This window comes from Dioscorea cayenensis, chromosome 5 (assembly GCF_009730915.1).
Source record: "Dioscorea cayenensis subsp. rotundata cultivar TDr96_F1 chromosome 5, TDr96_F1_v2_PseudoChromosome.rev07_lg8_w22 25.fasta, whole genome shotgun sequence".
In the NCBI taxonomy this organism is placed as follows: domain Eukaryota; kingdom Viridiplantae; phylum Streptophyta; class Magnoliopsida; order Dioscoreales; family Dioscoreaceae; genus Dioscorea; species Dioscorea cayenensis.
In genome coordinates this window covers 27123118-27143040 of record NC_052475.1, presented here as the reverse complement: position 1 = coordinate 27143040, position 19923 = coordinate 27123118, and the positions used below count along the sequence as shown (strand labels likewise).

The 19923-nt window shown below is 32.7% G+C and overlaps 2 protein-coding genes across 2 annotated transcripts; both read right to left on the bottom strand.

The window, feature by feature from the left end:
• Nucleotides 1-310: 310 nt before the first annotated feature.
• Nucleotides 311-2847, bottom strand: LOC120259861. Its single transcript, XM_039267315.1, has 4 exons — nt 2258-2847; nt 1603-1843; nt 1097-1214; nt 311-765 (listed from the first exon to the last, which is right to left on the bottom strand). The coding sequence occupies exons 1-4, from the start codon at nt 2803-2805 to the stop codon at nt 674-676; spliced, it is 999 nt and encodes a 332-aa protein (XP_039123249.1). The 5' UTR covers nt 2806-2847; the 3' UTR covers nt 311-673.
• A 9587-nt stretch (nt 2848-12434) lies between these two features.
• Nucleotides 12435-14446, bottom strand: LOC120262167 (heavy metal-associated isoprenylated plant protein 7-like). Its single transcript, XM_039270240.1, has 5 exons — nt 14231-14446; nt 13903-14119; nt 13595-13809; nt 13399-13486; nt 12435-13082 (listed from the first exon to the last, which is right to left on the bottom strand). Exons 1-5 carry the CDS (start codon nt 14237-14239, stop codon nt 12658-12660), a joined length of 954 nt encoding a protein of 317 aa, XP_039126174.1. The 5' UTR covers nt 14240-14446; the 3' UTR covers nt 12435-12657.
• Between the last annotated feature and the right edge of the window lie 5477 nt (nt 14447-19923).

The following is a 19923-nucleotide window of genomic DNA, read 5'->3' as shown; positions in this document are numbered from 1 at the left end:
AAACATTTAACATAAAGGCTTAAAATTTCAAGTTCATGATCATCGGTACAGAACACAAACAAAATATTACAACAGCTCTTTAAAGATACAACTGATAAATTTCTGCAAATCATCTGCTAGTTTAATCAGCCACATTTTAAATTTAACATTTAAAAAAAAAATGTCAGTTGCTAATGATCCTTGACTTCAGAAGCAAAGATTTCTCTGAAATAATCAACTGTAACAATAGGGAAGAATTGTTAACCTTTAGAGTATATTTAGGAGGTATTCTTCAATAAATGATGACAGTACCTCGGTTTGATATGTACCGGAATGAATGTGTAAATTTATACCATTGAATCAGGTGGGGAGAATTCAAAAGATAATACAACATTGAAGCACCAAAATGCTTGGCTTAAGCCTGGCCCCCAAAAAAAGAAAAAATGAAAACACCATAAGAGAAAACCTCTCAAGCCAATCAAACCTAATACCTCTATAGAGGTCATACAAAGTCTCGTACACAGGTAGCACTTGCAATGAAGTTAATATAGATCCGAATTGGATTGTGTTAATAATAAATACTCTGTATACGAATATGTCCTTCCATCCCCAAAAAAATATATGGGCAGAACCTCAAAGACGACACTACTGAATTAACCTCTATATTTCCACAAAAATGTTGACCAATAGGTCTTCAAAGTAGAACGGCTGCCTTCTCTTGAGAACTTAGAGGAAGAGGAGTGGCCAGCAAAGGTTCGTAATGGTCAGCTCCAGCACCACACCAACCTGCAAATGGAGAACATATGTAACATGTAACCAAGAAGTTGCTATTCTGGTAAAACAAGTGCCATGAAGTAGTTTATTATATTAACACATGCTTCATTTCCATCAGTCAAACAACCACATGAAAGAAATAAAGAAAATAAAGAAAAATTAACCAAAAGAAAGTAGGAATTAATCAAAAAACACAACCCGATGAATAGAATAAATGGAGACAGAGAAAACCATAGCTTTATTTAGATGTAACAATCAAAGCTAGGAAAATAGTTTTATGAGATAAATGAAGTCTTTTTTTTATCAAAAAATGAATAATATTAAACTGGAATTGCTTTAGTACCTGTCCCTTTCATGAAGAGAAAAATGGGTGGTTCACAAATTTGGCCCCTTGGACTATGTGGAAGGAAGAAAACACAATTTTCTTCGTCAAGCATGGCATCTGAACCATGGGCTTGAACCTGAAAAGAGAAATGATAATTAAATTATAAAAAGAAAACAATACCACACACAACATAAACTACAATTTCTATGAAAATAGCATATCAGCAATTAGAATGCAAGCATCAGCTGAGAGAAACCAGTATGCATTCACTATTGCTCTTGCCACCATTATTAAGGTCAAAGTAAAACCCAGTGATCACGGTCTCAAAAAACATAGAAGACTGATTAATACAATGAGATGAACATTGTAAAATGGAATTCTTGAGACAATATCCACGGCATTGTGCTAAAAATACCAACTACATGCAATACTCAGTTTAAATTAGACTCCGCCCATAGACAAATTACATGAAAAACAAATCAAATGGTCATAGCTGACAGGATCATAATAATAATAAAACTCACCACATAGACTTGGCGTTTGAACTCAGTCGCAAGGCTCTCAATAGCAATATCATCCCCAAATGTGGCAGCATGGCCATCCCTGTTCTCATCAACACTTAACAAGCCCTCTTCTGTATATAGCAAAGTAATTATCTGAAATTCATCTTCGGGTGAACCAGAGATGGACATGTACTTAGCCCAACTCTGGCCATCATCCACTGGAATGCACCTCTCCTTATATATTGACTCAGCAGCAACTTCCCTTCAATCAGTAAATATAGTACATTGTATCATATGTTAGTTTTTTGGTCAATAGGACTTCCAAAGCCCTAATATTAACAGTTTCAAAACTTTCATGAATTCAACAAGAGAATAAAAAAAACTATAATATTTAATTCTTGATATAAAGAACTACAAAATAGAACAAAAGAAGAATCGCCCAAACTTCTAACAATAAGCCAAGGAGGTGCCTACAATAAAGATTGATCAGAAACCATGAAAACGCCTCAAGAAACCTCGCAAATCTTCACAAATTCGAAAGAAAAAGAGCAGAAGGAGGAATGTATCAACTGGAACCGGACAATTTTGATATCGCGAGCAAAATCAAGAACTCAGGATTACAAGGATCTCAATAAAAGAGGAAAATTGAAAGAAAAGATTAACTATAAAAAAGTACCTCTCGAGCCCTAGATCTACAAGGTCCCTGATTGCGGCATCAAGCCTTAGGCGATCCGCCTTCTTTGCAAGCAATTTCACGTCCTGAACGACGTGAATCCCCCATCCAACCTTCAGATCCGGCGAATACAAATGCCTGATGGCCTTATCGACTTCAATCCTCCCAGCTCCATCATCCCTCTCGTAATCCTCGAGGAACCTCTCCACTGCCCTCCGCCTCAGCTCCCTGGCCCTAATTTTACCACCCATCGTGACGCTCACCGCCGTAAACAAACAGTTCCCGTCGGCCTCCACCTCCCCCCCGTGCTCCAGCCTAAACCTCATAGACACCGGCGCTTCTCCCTCACTAGGTTTCCTCCAGAGCACCCCCCATTTGTAAATCCGAGTGAGACGCCGCCGCTGCTGCTCTTCGAGCCCAGGGACATCGTCCCAGGGCGATCTTTCCTCCTGCACCGTCACCATAGCCTGCGGATCTAGCAACCCAAACGGCGCCGGCGAGGGCTTCAGCCCCTCGGCGACCGCACCGGAGCCATAGAGAAGCTTGACCATCAGGGTGGAGAGAGAGAAGAGAGAGAGAGAGAGAGAGAAAGCGAGCAAGAAAAGATCTTTTTGTAGCAATAGAGGAAATGGGGTGGAATTGTCAACGTGGCGGCTTCTGATAGGCTATTCGGTGCGGGAAACCATTAAATGGTCCGCCAGGACACGATTAGCGATGAGGTAACCGTTGGGAATGCGTACTCTTGAGACACTCGACAAAAGAGACAATTTTAAATAACTATGTCCACCTGGCGCGATATAAGTGGTTGGATAGATAAGTATTACTCAATGGGTATAAAGAATGGGTGGGATTTTCGAGTTGTTTTAAGATTAGAACGTTGGTGACCTCTAGCGCAGGCACGAGTGGGTTGGTGACAGCTTCTATGGTTTGACTTTGACCGTTTGTTTAACGACGCCGTTTTTGTACAGATCCAGTGTTCGGTTCTAAACAGCAATTCATTCTGTACAAGTTTCTTACGTGGCTCTATGTCATTGGTTGTAACTAGTTACATTAGTCTTACATTGCCTTGGTAATCAAAACCGATCAAGGGAACCACGAGCGATAAATTTTTACCGCGTGATTCTTTTATTATATTAACCAATGATATTCCGCCACGTGGTATAATTGCTCTTTGAGTTGGAGTTTCTAGAACCTCCGGACTATTTTGTAACAAACAGGAAAAGGGTTTTTTTATATTTATTTGTAAAAAATTAATTAATTATGTAAATTACTTTATATATTATTAATATAATATATATTTATATATTAGTAATCACTCCAGACAAAAAAAGTTTTAAAAAAAAATTATAATTACTTAGAATTACTACACTTTCAAAAGTCTAAAACTCACTTCAAAAATTATTTTCGACGATAAAAAATAACCTCAACTTTATAAAACATTTAGTTTCGATTTCTATTTTTAGGGGACATAATAACTCCAAAATCAATCCTAGCGATTTAAAAATTTGATGATTATTTTTTTCTTTTTTCTTTTTTTTAATTTTCTCACGTAATTTGTTTTTTCTATCCATTATTGTTGGATACATAGTTCCTTCTTGTTGTGTTTCTCCTTCTCAAAATATTTCGGTATTAGTCTTTTACATTTGCTATTTCGCTCTTGTCATATTATATTGCTTTTGCTTTTAATAAATGGCAGTTTATTCATTTTTTATCATATATATATATATATTATTTGTTTCCTGAATATATAATTCAATACAATAAAAATTAATTCGAAATTGATAATCAGTGTTTTTAATGGGCTACGATTTTATGGCCCATCTAACAGCCCAATTGGAGGTTAGGCCATTTTGTTGGCCAGATACTGAGCCCAAGTTTTCTTATTTGCTAATCTATTTTATTTTATTTTTTTATCTAATGAGACAGTAAAGATATGCCAAAATTAGTTTTTTTAAAAAAGAAGGAAATATAAATCACAGATAACGGGAGGTAATAGGTACCAATAACTTATTTATCAATTTGAATATGTTTATTATTTAAACAGGTTTGGATTGAAGATCCAAAAATAATTTATACAAGTGAAAATTTCTAATTAATCCAATTAATATGATGAAGTTGGTTTGATCTTATGCCTAATTAAATTCATGGTGACCACTAAGTTATTATAGCATTATTATTCACCCAATTACTAAAGTTGCAACTTCAGTGACTTCTTTTAATTGTTTTTAACGCTATTTATTTATTATATCAAAATTATGATAATTCAAAGCTTTAAGTATAAATTTCATCATGTCAATTTTTCACCAAATCTCATACCAATAAATCACATCTTTTAAAAAAAAATATATCTTTTTCATTGTTTTCAAACTCCAATGATAATAATAGATCTTGAACAATATTTCAACTTTAATTAGATGGTAAAAGCATGATGCACGCCAAAAATATACCATTTTTTTCAATAAATCTTAATCTCGATTATAAACATTGAAAAAAATAATTAATAGGATGATGTTTATCATCTTTATCAAAAAGAAAATAAAAAGTAAAATAAATTATTAATAGCCACTGATTTTTCACATCAACTAAAGCCACAAAGTAAACACCAATATTCATTGTGTTGGCTCATGACTTTGTTCAAAATGATCAACATTTGGCTTAATTATAACACTCGAGAAACTAATAAAAAAGAGCAAAATAACAAAAATATTGCTGAGTCTATCCATTAGTGAACATCACCTTTAACATTTACATCACTTTCTTTTCAAATATTTATGTCAATACTCCCATTAATTATGCTTTCTAAAAGTAATGTTTCTTAATTATTATACTTTATAAAAGTAATGTCTTTGCCTATACATCAACAAATACATATATGATGCATGTAAGAATAAGCTTTATAATTTTGTTTGACAAGAATAAATTTATACTCTCATTAATAATATTATTTGAAGTAACGAGGAATATAAAAGTAATTGAGACGCAAGTAATAAAGAGATAAACGTAAAACAAATAACAAAGTCCATTGGACATAAAAATAACTACCGTAAATACCATAAAATCAATTATGCAGGTTCCTAGGAACTCTAGTCAATAAGCAACATATTTATCAAAAACTCACTTCACTGGTGCAAATCTGAAGGTTTCATAACAAGAAGCAAATAAATATAAACTTTATGAAAATGCAACATATAAAATGCACATGATTATGTATATATTAACTTCTTATGAACATACACATGTAATAAAAAAAAAAAACGGGGGATAAAGTACATGTTTTGTAATGTTCTCTAATAATTGAACTCAGTGCAAGCACATGTAAAGAACAGTAGAGATGCAAAGCCTCCACATGAAAGCAAGCAAAGCATGATGAAGTAGGCTAACCAACACAAGTTCCATTGAAGTTTCATCATTAAGATCATGTTGTTTTGACCCTAAAGGAGAGACAAGGGCAACCATTGATAAAGCTTTATGAACAATATTTGATTCCTAAAAGCCAAATAGAGACCCACCATCAAGAGTATATATATATATATATATATATTTAAATATATATAATGTTCACCTACATGTACATATGAGGCTTTGGCCATGAAGAGACATTCAACCACTGCTTGATTGACAATACCCAATTGTTCCGAATTCCATCCATCCATTTCTTATCTACTTGTCATTAGAATATTAGAATCTTTTTTTGGTAGTTATTATAGCTCCCATCAATGTGTATAATTAATAAATATGTTCTCAAGACTTTCAGGGGGCGTTTGGTTCATGGATTCATGCCTTGGGAGTGGGAATGACATAAACTCATGATATTTAAACCCATGTTTGGCAACAAGAAAATGAGTGAATAGTGGGTTGGCATGGGAATAAGAAGCATGCATGTGGGGCATTTCCAATCCTCCCAAAATTGGGGGGATTTGGACTCATTGGTAATGAAATGACTTTTATACCCCTCCTATATAATAATAAATTTATATTAGTTATTTATTTATTTAATAAGTAAATAATTGTTAAATTATATTAATTAGTTGAAATAGTTAATTACAATTAAACAAATAAATAACATATTAAAAATATTAAATAACAATAAAACATGTTATTTATTTATTAATTAATATAACAAACATTTGTTACATTATATTAATTACTTATAATATTTCATTTTAATTAATTAAAATAAATAATTAAATATATTATAAATACTTAATAATTATAAATCATGCTAATTATTTATTATTTAAAATAACAATTTATTTTAAGTTATATTAATTAGATGAAATTTTAATAACAATAAATTAAAATAGTTAAATATATTAGAAATATTTAATGATAATTATAATAATTATTTACTATTAAATATAAACATTGTTTTGTAAAATATCATCTCATTTGTATAAAAGGGCATAGGTGTAATTATACTATATTTTTCTCTCCTACTTTTTTTTATTCCTAACTCTCAATCCTCCAACCAAACACCTTTATCATTATCCTCCCTTTTCCCCCTATTCTCATTCACACTCCTCCCTTCTTCTCATTCCCCCTCTTCTCATTCCTATTCCGCAATCCAAACGGACCTTAAATGTTCAATTCAATGTTCAATCTTATCCTTAACCTTCCAATGTGCTTAACACTATGTAGTCTTCTTAATTATATTGGCTACTAGCTACATTTCCATTTTTGTTTTCCAAATGGAGCAAATTCTTATAGAAGTTACAACTTACAAATATATATGAAACCACTTGTATAAGATAACTAAAAGCTTGTGGTTAAAATCATACTTGATCAAAAAATTCTTTAGTTGCTATCAGTCAACTAAAATAAATGTGCGGGTGTTATCATTTAGAGGAAAAAAACTATTTATTTTTATTTTATTCACTGTGTTATTTTGTAAAATATAAATTTTGAGTGGTGGAAAACAAAAGAAACTTGCTATGCATTTATAGATGATCTTGTTTAAATAGGGTTGTTGTTATTGATCTAATAAATTTTATAAAGTTATAAAATTAGATATATATATATATATATATATATTGGGAGGGCAACCATCATATAATATTATAGAAGATAACGAGAGAAAAGGGAGAGAATTAGAGGGGGATGATGAAAGAGAGATTTGAGATGATGTTTTGGCCCCATAGTGTATCTATCTATAATATATTTATTGATTATAAATTTTAATTTTTGTTATTAATATGTCGTATTTAGGATTAACGGTATATAAAAAATTGATCCCATTTTGAATTTTTAATATTTTCAAATCAAATCTAAGCTTTCTCTTACATTGAAGTATCAATTAAAGTTTTTTTGTATATTGTGATATTTATTATTATTATTATTATTTTTTGGTGATATCAAATCTATATTCTTCTTTATACATCTCAATAGCAATCAAACAGGAAGGACAACTCATCATTAATAATTCTTTTAATTTCTATTCCTAAATAAAACTGACATTATCACTAAAGTAGTTGCTTTAGTTGTGACGCTTACTAATGCTTTATTATTATTATTATTTTTTGAATTAATTACTAATGCTTTATTAGATGTTGACTGATAGAAATTAAAGGCAAAAAAGACAAGAAATTAAAGCTCTATATTTTGATAAGCTGTATGATTTTGAGAATCTATATATTTTTCTATTATAATATCAATCAACTATTAATCTCTCTCTTACGTATATATATAAGGATGTTAATTTTTATAAAATATAAAATATCACGTTGTCTCTTATAGTCACTTAAATAAAGATCTAATATCAATTAATTCAAAGGTTTTTATGCTCTTGGCGTTTGGTACTTGACTCCTTAGAATTAATTTATTTATTAGTGACTCCATGCCATGAATCAGAACCTAAAATGAGGGATCATTTCATGGAGATATGATTCATTGAATCCTCCAAAGAGGAAACACCACTATAACAAATTCACAAATTTTATTGGAAAATGCCAACCCTAAACATGCTAAAGCTAGCATTGCAATCTGTTTGGACAAGCATTACAAATAATTGATCTTCCCATATTGTTGTTACCTTGCTTACTTTTACAATAAATAATAATAAAAATAAAAATAAATAAATCTAAAAACAAGGAAGAAACCCAAAGAACAAAACAGAAGATGATTCTGTTATGTTGAAAATTAAATATAATAATAACTGGGTTGGGCAAATTCATTAAGTTATGTCGAGTTGCTGACATATATTCAATTTAGACAGTAACTTAACATTGCTTCTTTTGATATACAGTTTAATCACTTAAATTCTTTAAACAATCCCATACTTGTTGTCCCATCGCTTTGCTACCTCAATTAATTATATATATATTTTATAATTCAAAAAATCATATAAGTTGGATTGTGAATTTTGTAAATTATAGGGGCACACAAAAATCTGATCACAAATTCTAATGGTTGTTAGAATGGTTTTGTTTTAAAAAAATCATGATGATAAGTTTGAGACTTGAATGGTAGAATCAAGAAAACCATAAATTATTAGTTTGAACTCCAAAGGAGAGAAGGCAATGTTAAACCCTAGAAAGCAAATACTGGAAGCCTTGAGGAGAAAAAGATTGAAAGCAAGGTGTGACTCTTAAGAGGTACACATCCCTGATAAAAACTTTTAATAGTCAAAACCCTAATTATAAAACCAAGAATCATCCCTTGGTTGGTGCCAGTTCTATATATATTGTATTTGTACATACTATGGTAGTTGGGATGTGTGAGTATCATCACCATTCTTAAGGCCAAATTAATGCCCTAGGGTTTTGTTCATATCTTGTAGTCTACTGTAATATAACTTAGGGGATAGAAAACTTTGCACTTTGGTATATAAAAAAAAAACAATATTAATCAATGTGTTATTAGGAATGTATACAAAGTGGTTTGCATGTGATCAGATGCATGCATGCTCCTCAAACTCTCACATATAAGATATATAAGCAAGGATATATCATTGTCCTTGTGAAATATGAAACACTCCTCTCTCTTTCTCTTTCTACGTGACAATTTGTTTTCATTGTTATATTAAAAAAGAGATAACCATAAACAAATAGAACATGTGTACGTTTAGAAAAGAAAATGATATTTCACAAAAGTTATATGAAAGAATAATCAAGTTTATTTTTTGTGATTTTTTCCTCTAAAATTCGGTCTGTTTCTAATAGAATTAATCTGCATCGCTTATTTTATGTTTCTAATATTTTATGTGAAGGAACCATCTTATACTAGGAGGGATGTGACGTTAGGCAATATATATATATATATATTATAAAAAATAAAAAGTTGATGGAAATCACACCAACCAAAAAAACAAGGTACTATATCGTTTCTCTCATTTTTATAATATCTAGTGATAATTTTTTCTATATATATTTTTAACTCAATCACACAAAATTGAAAATTGCATCTCTCTCTCTCTCTCTCTCTCTCTCTCTCTCTCTCTCTCTAATTTACCTGGATTATTAACCTAATCATAAAACTCACACATTGGCCAATCCTTGAAACTTTGACTTCTATTCCCATGGATATATGTGCTCATTGAACAATTTTAAATGACAAAGCGCACAATGTAAGTGACCAGTGAACTCTTTATCCAGCTTTTTCCACTTTTTATTTTGATTCATGGAAAGTATATCCTACACTGTAATAAAAAAAGGTTAAAGAATATATATAGATATATATTTAACTATGGTCCCCGTCCCTTGCTATCATAAGAGTCATAGGACCCTATCTTTTAATATTGGTCCAACTCCCAATATCAACTGTAGAATTTGTTGAACTTATAAGTTTCTCTCCGCATGATAATAATATAGCTTTATATATATAGTTATTCAAGCTCTAATAAGGCTTACAATTTCATAAGATTGCCATCTTGTTTGTTTCTTTGTCCATTAACTTAAGTTTCATGTTCAATTGTAATTATTAATATTAATCTCAACAGGAACGATTAAATAGTTACAATTATAACCACAAAATAAACTTCATTTTCTCAATATTTTTTAGCAATAACAAATAATAGTTATTTTTTACCAGGAAAATAATCATCAAAGCAGTATTTTACAATATTAATTAATAATTGCCAGTACAAATTAGTAAAATTTTTTAAATTATTTGCAATGGCATGTTTGTAAAATCTTGAGCATATATACCAAAAATGTAGTTTTTTTTAAACAAAATGGACAAGCTTCATCTCATTGAGGGGTTGTAAACGGATAATTAAATATAATGATACAACAATTATGATATTTTATTAACAGGTGATGAAATATACTGCTATGTGCACATTTAGAATATTTTTATAAATCAAACCAAGTTCATAAATTTTTCCTACCATGTAATCATGCGTGAATGGGTCCAATGTCTTTTTTTTTTTTTAGAATTCATTTGTAATAGTACTATAGTGAAATATAATATAAACAGTACTATTACAGTATTATAAATATTCTTATATAGTAACACTACATTATAACAATACTCTGATATAGAGTTTTGTACCTACATCTTTGCCTATCCCTACAAGTGACTATTACCCGGCTAACTAGTGGTTGTCATATTAAAAAACATTTGAATAAAATATATAATTTTTCATTAAAGATATTAATGAAAATTTGATTAAAAAAAAAAAGGGGCTGAAGTTGATAAATGGGCCCTGTAATAATTAAGGGCCCATCTGACTCGGCTCACTGTGGACGTATCACAGACAACAATCACGTGCCCCACGTGACACCCACTATCTCCACACAAACCCACCGTTACCACGTGTCAACATCATGTCCAAGAGTAGGCTATTCAACCTCCTCCTCACCGTCCGATCATCCGCCCTTGCATGCCTCAAGATCTGAACCCGCACACGATATACGAGGCGGGAAAAGCAGAAGAATGGGCTTAAAACAGTAATGTTGTTCTGGTGCTCCGCGGTGCAGGATAGTTATTGTTTTTTTTTCATGTAGCCCCTTTATAAAGTTCATAATAATTGATACGCTAATATGTATTATAGAACTTGCTTGTATTTGTAATTACGGTTTTATGAAGGGTCGTATATGTAAAACAGGAGTAGTATAATTGAGAGGGTGTGCTGTACTTTTTCATACTTTTAAGTAAAAGCTATTCGTACTCTGAAAAAGCTTTGAAAATTTGCTTGTGATTCAACAACATTTATTAAAGATACCAAATCTGAAAATTTTTTAAAGTAATTTTCAAGTTATACAAATTTTTCTTTTTTATTTTTTACTTCACAATAATGAAAACTCAACTTGTTTCGTACATACAAAGAAACTTACCAATAAAAATATTTAAAAAATACAAATAAATAAATAAATAAATAGTTTGGTACGTGTCATTTCATGGAAGTCTGAAAAATAAGTAGAAACAAGAGTTGGATCCGTGTCACGCCCACCATTCCATAATTCCATCATCAACCAACAAACAAAAGTGGGCACATTACCCCATCATTTAAATAATATATAAAAATTTTGCAGAAAACCACCACAAAAGAAAGACAATGACAAGCTCTGTTATCACGTCGGTATGGCATGGAATTGAATGGATTAAGAACCAGAGCCGTCTTCCATGTTCCAAGTTCCAACAAAACAAAGAAGCTGTTTTGGACTCTCCATCTCAATGGAACTCAATCTTCTTTCTTTTTCTTTTCTTATATATATATATATATATATGTTTTTTTGCGAACCAAGACGAACCATTTGTCTTGTTTTTCATTTATTTTGTTTTTTTGATGGAGTGGAGATATGATTGAACTTTGAGTCTACGTAACCTTTCTTTGATTTATATTATATATATATATATATATATATATATATATATATTAGTCTGTTTTTGAGTTGAATGGACTTTAAAGAGTTCTTATCCATTTTGGACTATTTAGATTAATTATTGTAATAATAATTATAACATAGGGTGTAAAGAGATATATGCGTATATATATTAAAAGGTATATTTATAAAAATACTGATTTCAACAATGATTTTTTACTATGATATCATTCAGTGTTTGAATAACATGCCCACCCGCCATCAACAGATGAGAACAAAACAATCAAAAAAATATACATGAAAATGTTTTTTTTAATTATTAAAAAAAAAAACCATTCAACCTGATAACTTAATTTCCTTTGAGATTTATACCTGAACCATGACTGCATAATTTTAATATAAAGCACAAAAAACAAGTGTAAAGCTCTTAAACTCAAAATTATACATATTTCTCGGTAGGTTTATGTAAACATCCAAATACTTACAAAGAAGAAAGAGATACAGAAATACAACTTAAAAATAAAAAAAATAAAATAAAAGAAAAAAAGGAAATCCCACAAATTTCCTTTCAAAACTAAGTACTTATTCCTAATTTCACATTCTTCCAGGGGCCTTGTCGCACAAATCCATATATTTTCATCATCACATGACAACGCACGCATTTGGATTCTCGTCGCTGAAGATCTGCGGTGGATATGCGTGCTCAACAGGGTAGTATCTTGGATAGTAATACAAGAACTCGTTCCTCTTTAGCTCCACGACCTTCGTTTCCTCACCAGCGGCGGCGGCGGCGGCGGCGGCGCCGGATTCATCCTTGGCCTTGTCTTCAGCAGCCTTTGCGGCGGCAGCGTCGTCCTTCTTCTCTGCGGTGTCTTTAGAGTCGGCGTTGTCGGATTTCTTCTCGTCTTTGGGGTTGGCTTCCGGCGGCTTCTCGGCGGGATCTTGCTTGATGATTACTGTGTGTTTCCCGGTGCGTTTGTAGACGTATTCGATGAGCTTTTGGGGATCGAAGACGCCCTTCACTGTCACTTGGGAGCTCTTCAGGTCTGGCTCTGCGGATTGGACACCTGCATGTGAAAAAGTTTTGATTTTTAGTATTCCATTGAGACATTGAATGCAAAATCAGATAACATTTTTACTGCAGTGAAGTGAGAAAAATAATGAAATTTTTACTGCAGTGGATTTGAATTTTTTATACTCCAAACCAAAATAGAGAAAGCATGCACAGGGGCCACAAAAAAAGGTTGTAAAAGATTGAAAGGGGAAACAGACACAGGGAAAGATAAGAGACTCCATAACTTGTAAAGCAAATTACTTTCAACCAAATGAAAACTGATTTTTTTTAAAAAAATAATAATAAAAAAGAAGAGAAAAATGAGAAACCTTTCATCTTGAGGATCCTCTTCTTGATCTCCTGTGCACACGCCTCACAATGCATGAACACTTTCAGCACCACAGCAATCACCACAGGCTACAAAAAAGCAAAAGAACATACTAACTTTTAAGAACAAACAAACAAGCATTCATTTACATGAGTCAGAGCTCCATTAATGGTAGATTGAAGGGAAAATAACTCAACCTCTTCTTTTTTCTCTTCAGTCTTAGGAGTCTCCTCCTCTTTCTTCTCTTCTTCTTTCTTCTCAGGCTTGGGAGGTGGCAATGGAGTCAAGAGCTCAACTTTTCTCCCGCTCTTCTTCTGAACTCTCTCAACAACCTTCAATGGATCCTCAGCTGCTTTTTTCCCCTTCACAACCACCTTGTGACTCTTACAATCAGTCTTCACTTCCTCCACACCTTCCCATCAATCCAAAACAAACAATAAAAATCGAATCTTTTTTTTGTGTTTCAACTGTTAAATTTCTCAACAAAAACCAGAGATTTGAATACCATCAAAGCCTTTCAAGCAACGCCTGACTTTGCGAGCACAGCCCTCACAATGCATGAACACACGCATCACTATCTCCTCCGGGGGAGGCGGCGGCGCCGCCTCCGTTGCCGCCTCATCAGGCTTTGCCTCAGCCCCATTGCTAGCTTCCTTCTTTGTTTCCTCTGCCTTTGGCTTCTCTTCTTCCTTCTTTGGCTCCTCAGCCTTGGGTTTCTCTTCCTGCCGTTAAAAATCAAAACTTTTTCAGTGAATCACTGATAAATTTAAACTAAAAATAAAAAATTAAAAAAAGAAAACAAAAGAGAATGGAATCATATGATATTGAGAGACCTCTCCCATGATTCTTGAAGCTGAGAACAAATCCAAAGGCAAAGTTGAAACCACCTTTGCTCTCTTTGCTCTTCTTTCTTCTCCAATGACCAAGCTTCCCTCTCTGTCTTGAGGATGGGGATCTGAAGGACTTACGTGGAATTAAATAACTTGGCACGTGCTAATGTGGTGGCTCACACGTGCCACTCCTTTTCATGCTCTTTTCATCACCTTATCCTGCTCCAATGGCACACTTTACATTTCCCTAATGTATATATATATCAATGCCCAATGTGTTCATTGTGTTACTTAAAATTTAGGTTGAGTAAAATGATATATTTATATATTAAAAAAATTGGGAAACAAAAAAACATGGAGTATTAGTCAGAAACAACTTGTTGATTGATATATACTTATCTATCTACCTAACAATAACCATCTAATCATTTATAATTTAACTCAATAACAAAAAGTTTCATAGCTTTGAATGCATAGGACACCCTTTACATTGGGTAAAAAGATTACACTTGTACAGAAACTAACCTACAATAGGGTAAGAGGTAGAGAACCAGGAAAGATAGAAAACAAGTCTATTATAAAGAAATTTATGACAAACCAGATTCATATGGCATACCTGAACATTCAGTTGTCTCAAGCACCACATTCTTTACTTTGTAGCTCAGATTCTGTGCATGTAGCTTGGACTTCTCCTTTAATATTATTTCTGATATTGTTTGCAGAGTCTTTTAAAATTTTCAGTTCCTTTCTTAGACTATGGTGTTTCCCATTATACCAGCAAATGAATATCCACAAACTCACTATGATTTCCATTGTTATCTCCACGATTCTGCATTTTCGTAAAGTTGTGCAACTCTTCACAAAAATGATTGTAACTTCGCTGGCAATGACAACCCCTGAGTTTGAAGGCACTACCGGGCATGAAGCTCCTGACTGGGTTTGACTAGGAGAATCGACAACTGCCTCCCTGTACTCTGCAGCGATCCAAAAGACAAGAATTCTCATGTCTAAGTAATCAATTCATGCCTGCAAGACTCAACCTCCTTCCTCAGCCTCTGCTCCACTCCTGTCAGTCTTAGATGTCAATTTGCAACCAACCAAAGCTTTACTCTCTCTCTGATGATTGCTTTCCAATTTCATCGCTATATCTCTGTCTCAACCCACTTATTGTCTTTATCTCTGTTCAGTGCTTTGTTTTTGCAATCGACAATTGATTTCTCAACCATGTTCTCTCTTTCTCTGTTTCCTTCAAGTTTCTTTTGACACTCCATCCTCTGCTGCCACATTATAGCTGCTTCCAACCTGATAGGGTTTGATGGAGCCTATTATTTTTCACTCTCACTTCTTCCAGACTAGCTGTCGAGAATTCACTTGAATTTGTGAATTTATATATCTGTTCTTGGTGTCAGTTTCATCACCTTTTAAGAGAAGAGATTTCTCTTTGAAGTGACATATTTTGTTCTGCCAACCCCTTTACCCGTTCTTTTTAGCCTTTGTTCTTCAAATTGAAACTTTCGCTTTTGAGGACCACCACTGGATCTTCTATCCAACTCTTTTTCCAAACTCAACTGCAGTTCATTTTTTCCCTTTCAAGCCTCCTTGTCTGGGTATCCAAATCTAACTTTGACTGTTTGTTGTTCCCTTGTAAGTTTCTTTCGCAAGTCGACATTTTATTTGTGAAGAGAGCCCAAATGCCAAGCATCTCCCTATCTTTTTGTAATGTCTTTTTATTGTCTGAAGTAATGAAGAAATATTTAAACTGCTTCTCTGGAGTTCATTCAGCTCGTGAACTTCTTTCGATATTAGCATCCACTTATGCTCTGGCTCTCTTTAGCTTTTTAAGTAACTTTCTTCTGTATCCTGCTCAAGTAGTCCAGAATTTACCAGGTCAGCATTACTGTCCATCCATACTCTTCCGTGAAAGCAGTTTGGCTTTGAAACTCAACACCTCATCAGCACAAGCAACAGAACCAGTCATTTTCATAATGTTCTCTGGAGACTGTGAAGGAATACTTGGGCCGCACCATCAGAGCTCCCAACTGGGTTGTGGATCTGATGAACCTCATAGATAATCCTCAATTGTTGTTGTTGTTTCTGGAATCATAATCGTAGCTTCATCGAAGGCACCTGGAATGAGATGACAAATCCACATTCATATTTTTGCATTTAGGGACTTCAGTCTCGTTCATCCCCTTGCCCAGTTCCACAGGTAGTTGGTGTCTAACATCTTCAACTCCTTGATGAGCAAATTTCACGGTTTTCTTTATTGTAGTTGGAGATGATGGTGCTGTAGACTGAGAGCGTCTTCCTGAATTACTTGTAAGAGATCTATTCTCTGCTAAACAACCATCACTTCCAGTATCAGAATAGTCCTTTAGATGGTCTTTCTTAGATTTCATTTCTTGTTGTTTCCATCAATATAAAGGTCAAGGACTTTGCTTTGCTTGGAATCTCTGTCAACGTGGCAGCTCCATCTTAATGCAAATAGGAGCTGTATGGTGAATTTCCAGATGAATATTGAAGTTTTAGGAAGAAACAGGAGAATCATTCTTTTCTTTTCAACCATATGCAGCTTTTGTGCAGAATCCCTTTCACCTGTTTTCATTCTTATATGTATTTTTAGAGTCAGAAAATCATATCTATAAAGAAAATAAAAGATAAATATCTAGTTATAAGGACGTGTTTGATAAGCAAAGAAAAAATCTTCCTAAAAATCAGAACCAAATAACCACTGAAAAATGCAGGAAACGTCATGACAAAAGTTAACATGACACAAGAAAGCATTATATAATATTCCACCTCAAGGAAAACTAATGAAAAAATAATAACTAAAATGTTTTAACAAGTGAGGGAGAATCAATTACTTGATGGAGCTTTCAGCTTTATGATGAGGCGAATTCCCAAGGCTAGTTGGAGGTATGTGGTAATCATCCATAGAATCCAAATTCACTTCTCCCTTACGACAATAAATGCTTTTCTTGATATGAAAACGAAGAACTCCTTCTAAGTTGGATGTTAGAGGAGTATTCTACTTCATGGTGATGTCGTTCCTGTTCATGAACACCATCTTGGGTGCTTTCAGAGCTGCTCCGAGCCTTTTCTTGCTTTGAAAGCTTCCCATCATTGCTATTGTTTCCACTGGATGATTTAAAAGAAAAGAGCCTCCTCATCTTGGAAACTTTATTGGAACTTCACAAGAAAAGCATCACAATCTTCAATCTCCAATACAGAATGTAATTTCAGCCTTTCCCTTATCTTTGCCTCAAAGCTCCAATTTGTAATCTAGTATTTCTAATCAATGCAGATAATACAGAAAGGGAAATATTAATCAGAAAAATCAAATAACCAAAATGAACAGTGAGAGAAATGAAGCATAGAGCTTTATACTGACATAGCCACCACCCGGGTATCATCACTAAGCACATTAAGATGTGGGATTAAAGCACACAAAATTCAATCGCTTATTAACATACACAACTAGCATAAAAAAAAACTGGTCATTTAATCATAGTGGAATGGATAAAATAAGGATGAAATTCATGAACCAAATAAAAGATATAAGCATCACAAGGAGACAGCAAAATGAGTTACGTAATGCACCCAATTAGATTAAAATTTCAAGCAGTGTTTGAAAACCCGATTCAACCAGTATAAAAATTATTCAAGATTCACATCTTGAACCACACACAACATAAAAGCGGAATCTCCTCATCTCCAATTCAAATTACAAAGCCATTCATGATGGTAGCCACACACACACACATGAAGAAGAATGGCCCTCCAATTCAATCTTGAAATGAGTCATAGTACTCAAACATTTCCAAAAACACACCAACCCATAAACACCCTAATCACATAGCATGATCCAATGGAAGAGGAAGAGGAAGAGGCAGAGGAAGAAGAAGAAGAAGACGAACCCAACTCCATCATCAAAAATCAGTCAGACTAACCAAACAACAATTCTAACAAACACACACACCCAAATCATGGCAGCATGACCAAATCAAGAAGAGATCTTCTAATCCATTCTTGAAATCCGCATGTTAAACAACAACATATCAAGTCAAGCCCCTCCCCATTGCTAAACTTGCAAAACCCTAAAACCCCAAAAATTCAACCACCCAAGAACCATCAACAAAACACAGTGAAAATCAATCATCAAGAATTCAAGATGAAAAACAACGATCAATAACAAGAACTCCAAGCAATCTATTCATATCACAGAACCAAACACCAAGCTGCAGCCTTCTGGATCTCGTCTCTCTTCTTCTCCTTTCAGCTTCAATGTTCACACACACATCCAAGAATCACAAATTCTTCTCAAATCGGACCATTTTAAGGCATGAATTCAATTCAAAAAGAGATTAGATCAGCAATAATTGTCCATTAAATGACAAGAAAACACCATCAAGAGTGATTGAGTGAGGGAGTGAGAAACGAGAAAATGCCACTGTTGGGCCTGGTCAATACTCCGCTTATTTTGAATTTCTGGGAATCCTGGTTAAGAGCTATTTTTCTCCCTTTCCTTTCTGGTATTTAAGGATGAAGGAAGTGAAGTTATAAGAAGGTCAGTGTTGAAGATTCCAATGGAAAAATTAACATGTGCGATATCTTGTTAATAACGCCCTCCTTTTAGAATTATTTACACTTCTGCCCTGCAACTAGAGATGTAAATAAATAAAAGTGTTTGTTTTTTTTTTCTGATCTAGCCCTTCTTTTTATTTTTTTTTAATTAGCGAAATGCCCTCATGTAAATTTTATTTATCCAAATAAGTTCAAAATGTCAAATCAAAACCAACTCATCTACGGATTGATTGGATTTTTAAAAAAACAAAAATGTTTTTTCTTTAAAACCCTTCTTTTTAAAAAAATAACAAAAATAAAAGCTTTATAATTTCTTTTCCAATATAACTTTTTTTTAATTATTAAAATGATTCATGTGAAATTTATTCATCAATGTGAATTTAAAAATATCACATCAAGAAATGTTATCAATTAAGTGATGTATTGAATTTTTAGAAATATTAAGATATTTATTATTTTTCATGCCACCCCTCTTTAAAAAAATCACAAAAATGAGATATATATTTTATTTTTAAACTATTTTTAAATTATTATTTTTTAAAAAATATATATTTTTTCAACTGCGTTTATTTTGAAAAAATATATTATTATTATATTATTATTATTATTATTATTATTATTACATCATGCTCTTGAAGCCATTTTTAAAAATTGTTATTATTAACATAAGTATTTTTTTAAACAATCATAAAAGTGAAAATTTTTTAAATCTTTTCAAGTTATTATTTTTTAATAGTAATTATTTTGGAAAATTATTATTATTATTATTATTATTATTATTATTTTGTTAAACAATGTATTTGTAGTTTAAATAACAATAATTTCTAAAACATACCTAATATGTCATCAATACATATCATTTCTTGTGTAATACTCTGAACCTGTGGATAACTGTTGAAAAATATATTCAGGGTATTACTACAGCAGTAAGATTTTTCTACAGAGTAATCTTGTTAAAAAACCCCAAGTGAGAAAACTTAAGGACCTAAATGTAAAAATTTTAAAAGATTTTGGGTTAAAGAATAAATGAAAAGGATTGACATGAAATGTTTCTGGAAACCAAGGACTGAAAGGTAAGGCGGTAGGGATCTTTTTGAAATGGTGTGTTATAC

What these genes read in the sequence shown, in the direction of transcription:
- LOC120262167 (XM_039270240.1), bottom strand. An exon ending in CTGAAGAGAAAAAAGAAGAG is followed by an intron (nt 13,487 to 13,594) that starts GTTGAGTTATTT and finishes GCTTTTTTGTAG; the next exon opens with CCTGTGGTGATTGCTGTGGT. An exon ending in GAGGATCCTCAAGATGAAAG is followed by an intron (nt 13,083 to 13,398) that starts GTTTCTCATTTT and finishes TTTCACATGCAG; the next exon opens with GTGTCCAATCCGCAGAGCCA.
- LOC120259861 (XM_039267315.1), bottom strand. Translation starts at nt 2,805, where the DNA reads ATGGTCAAGCTTCTCTATGGCTCCGGTGCGGTCGCCGAGGGGCTGAAG. An exon ending in TCAAACGCCAAGTCTATGTG is followed by an intron (nt 1,215 to 1,602) that starts GTGAGTTTTATT and finishes TTCTCTTTTCAG; the next exon opens with GTTCAAGCCCATGGTTCAGA. An exon ending in TCTCTTCATGAAAGGGACAG is followed by an intron (nt 766 to 1,096) that starts GTACTAAAGCAA and finishes CTCCATTTGCAG; the next exon opens with GTTGGTGTGGTGCTGGAGCT.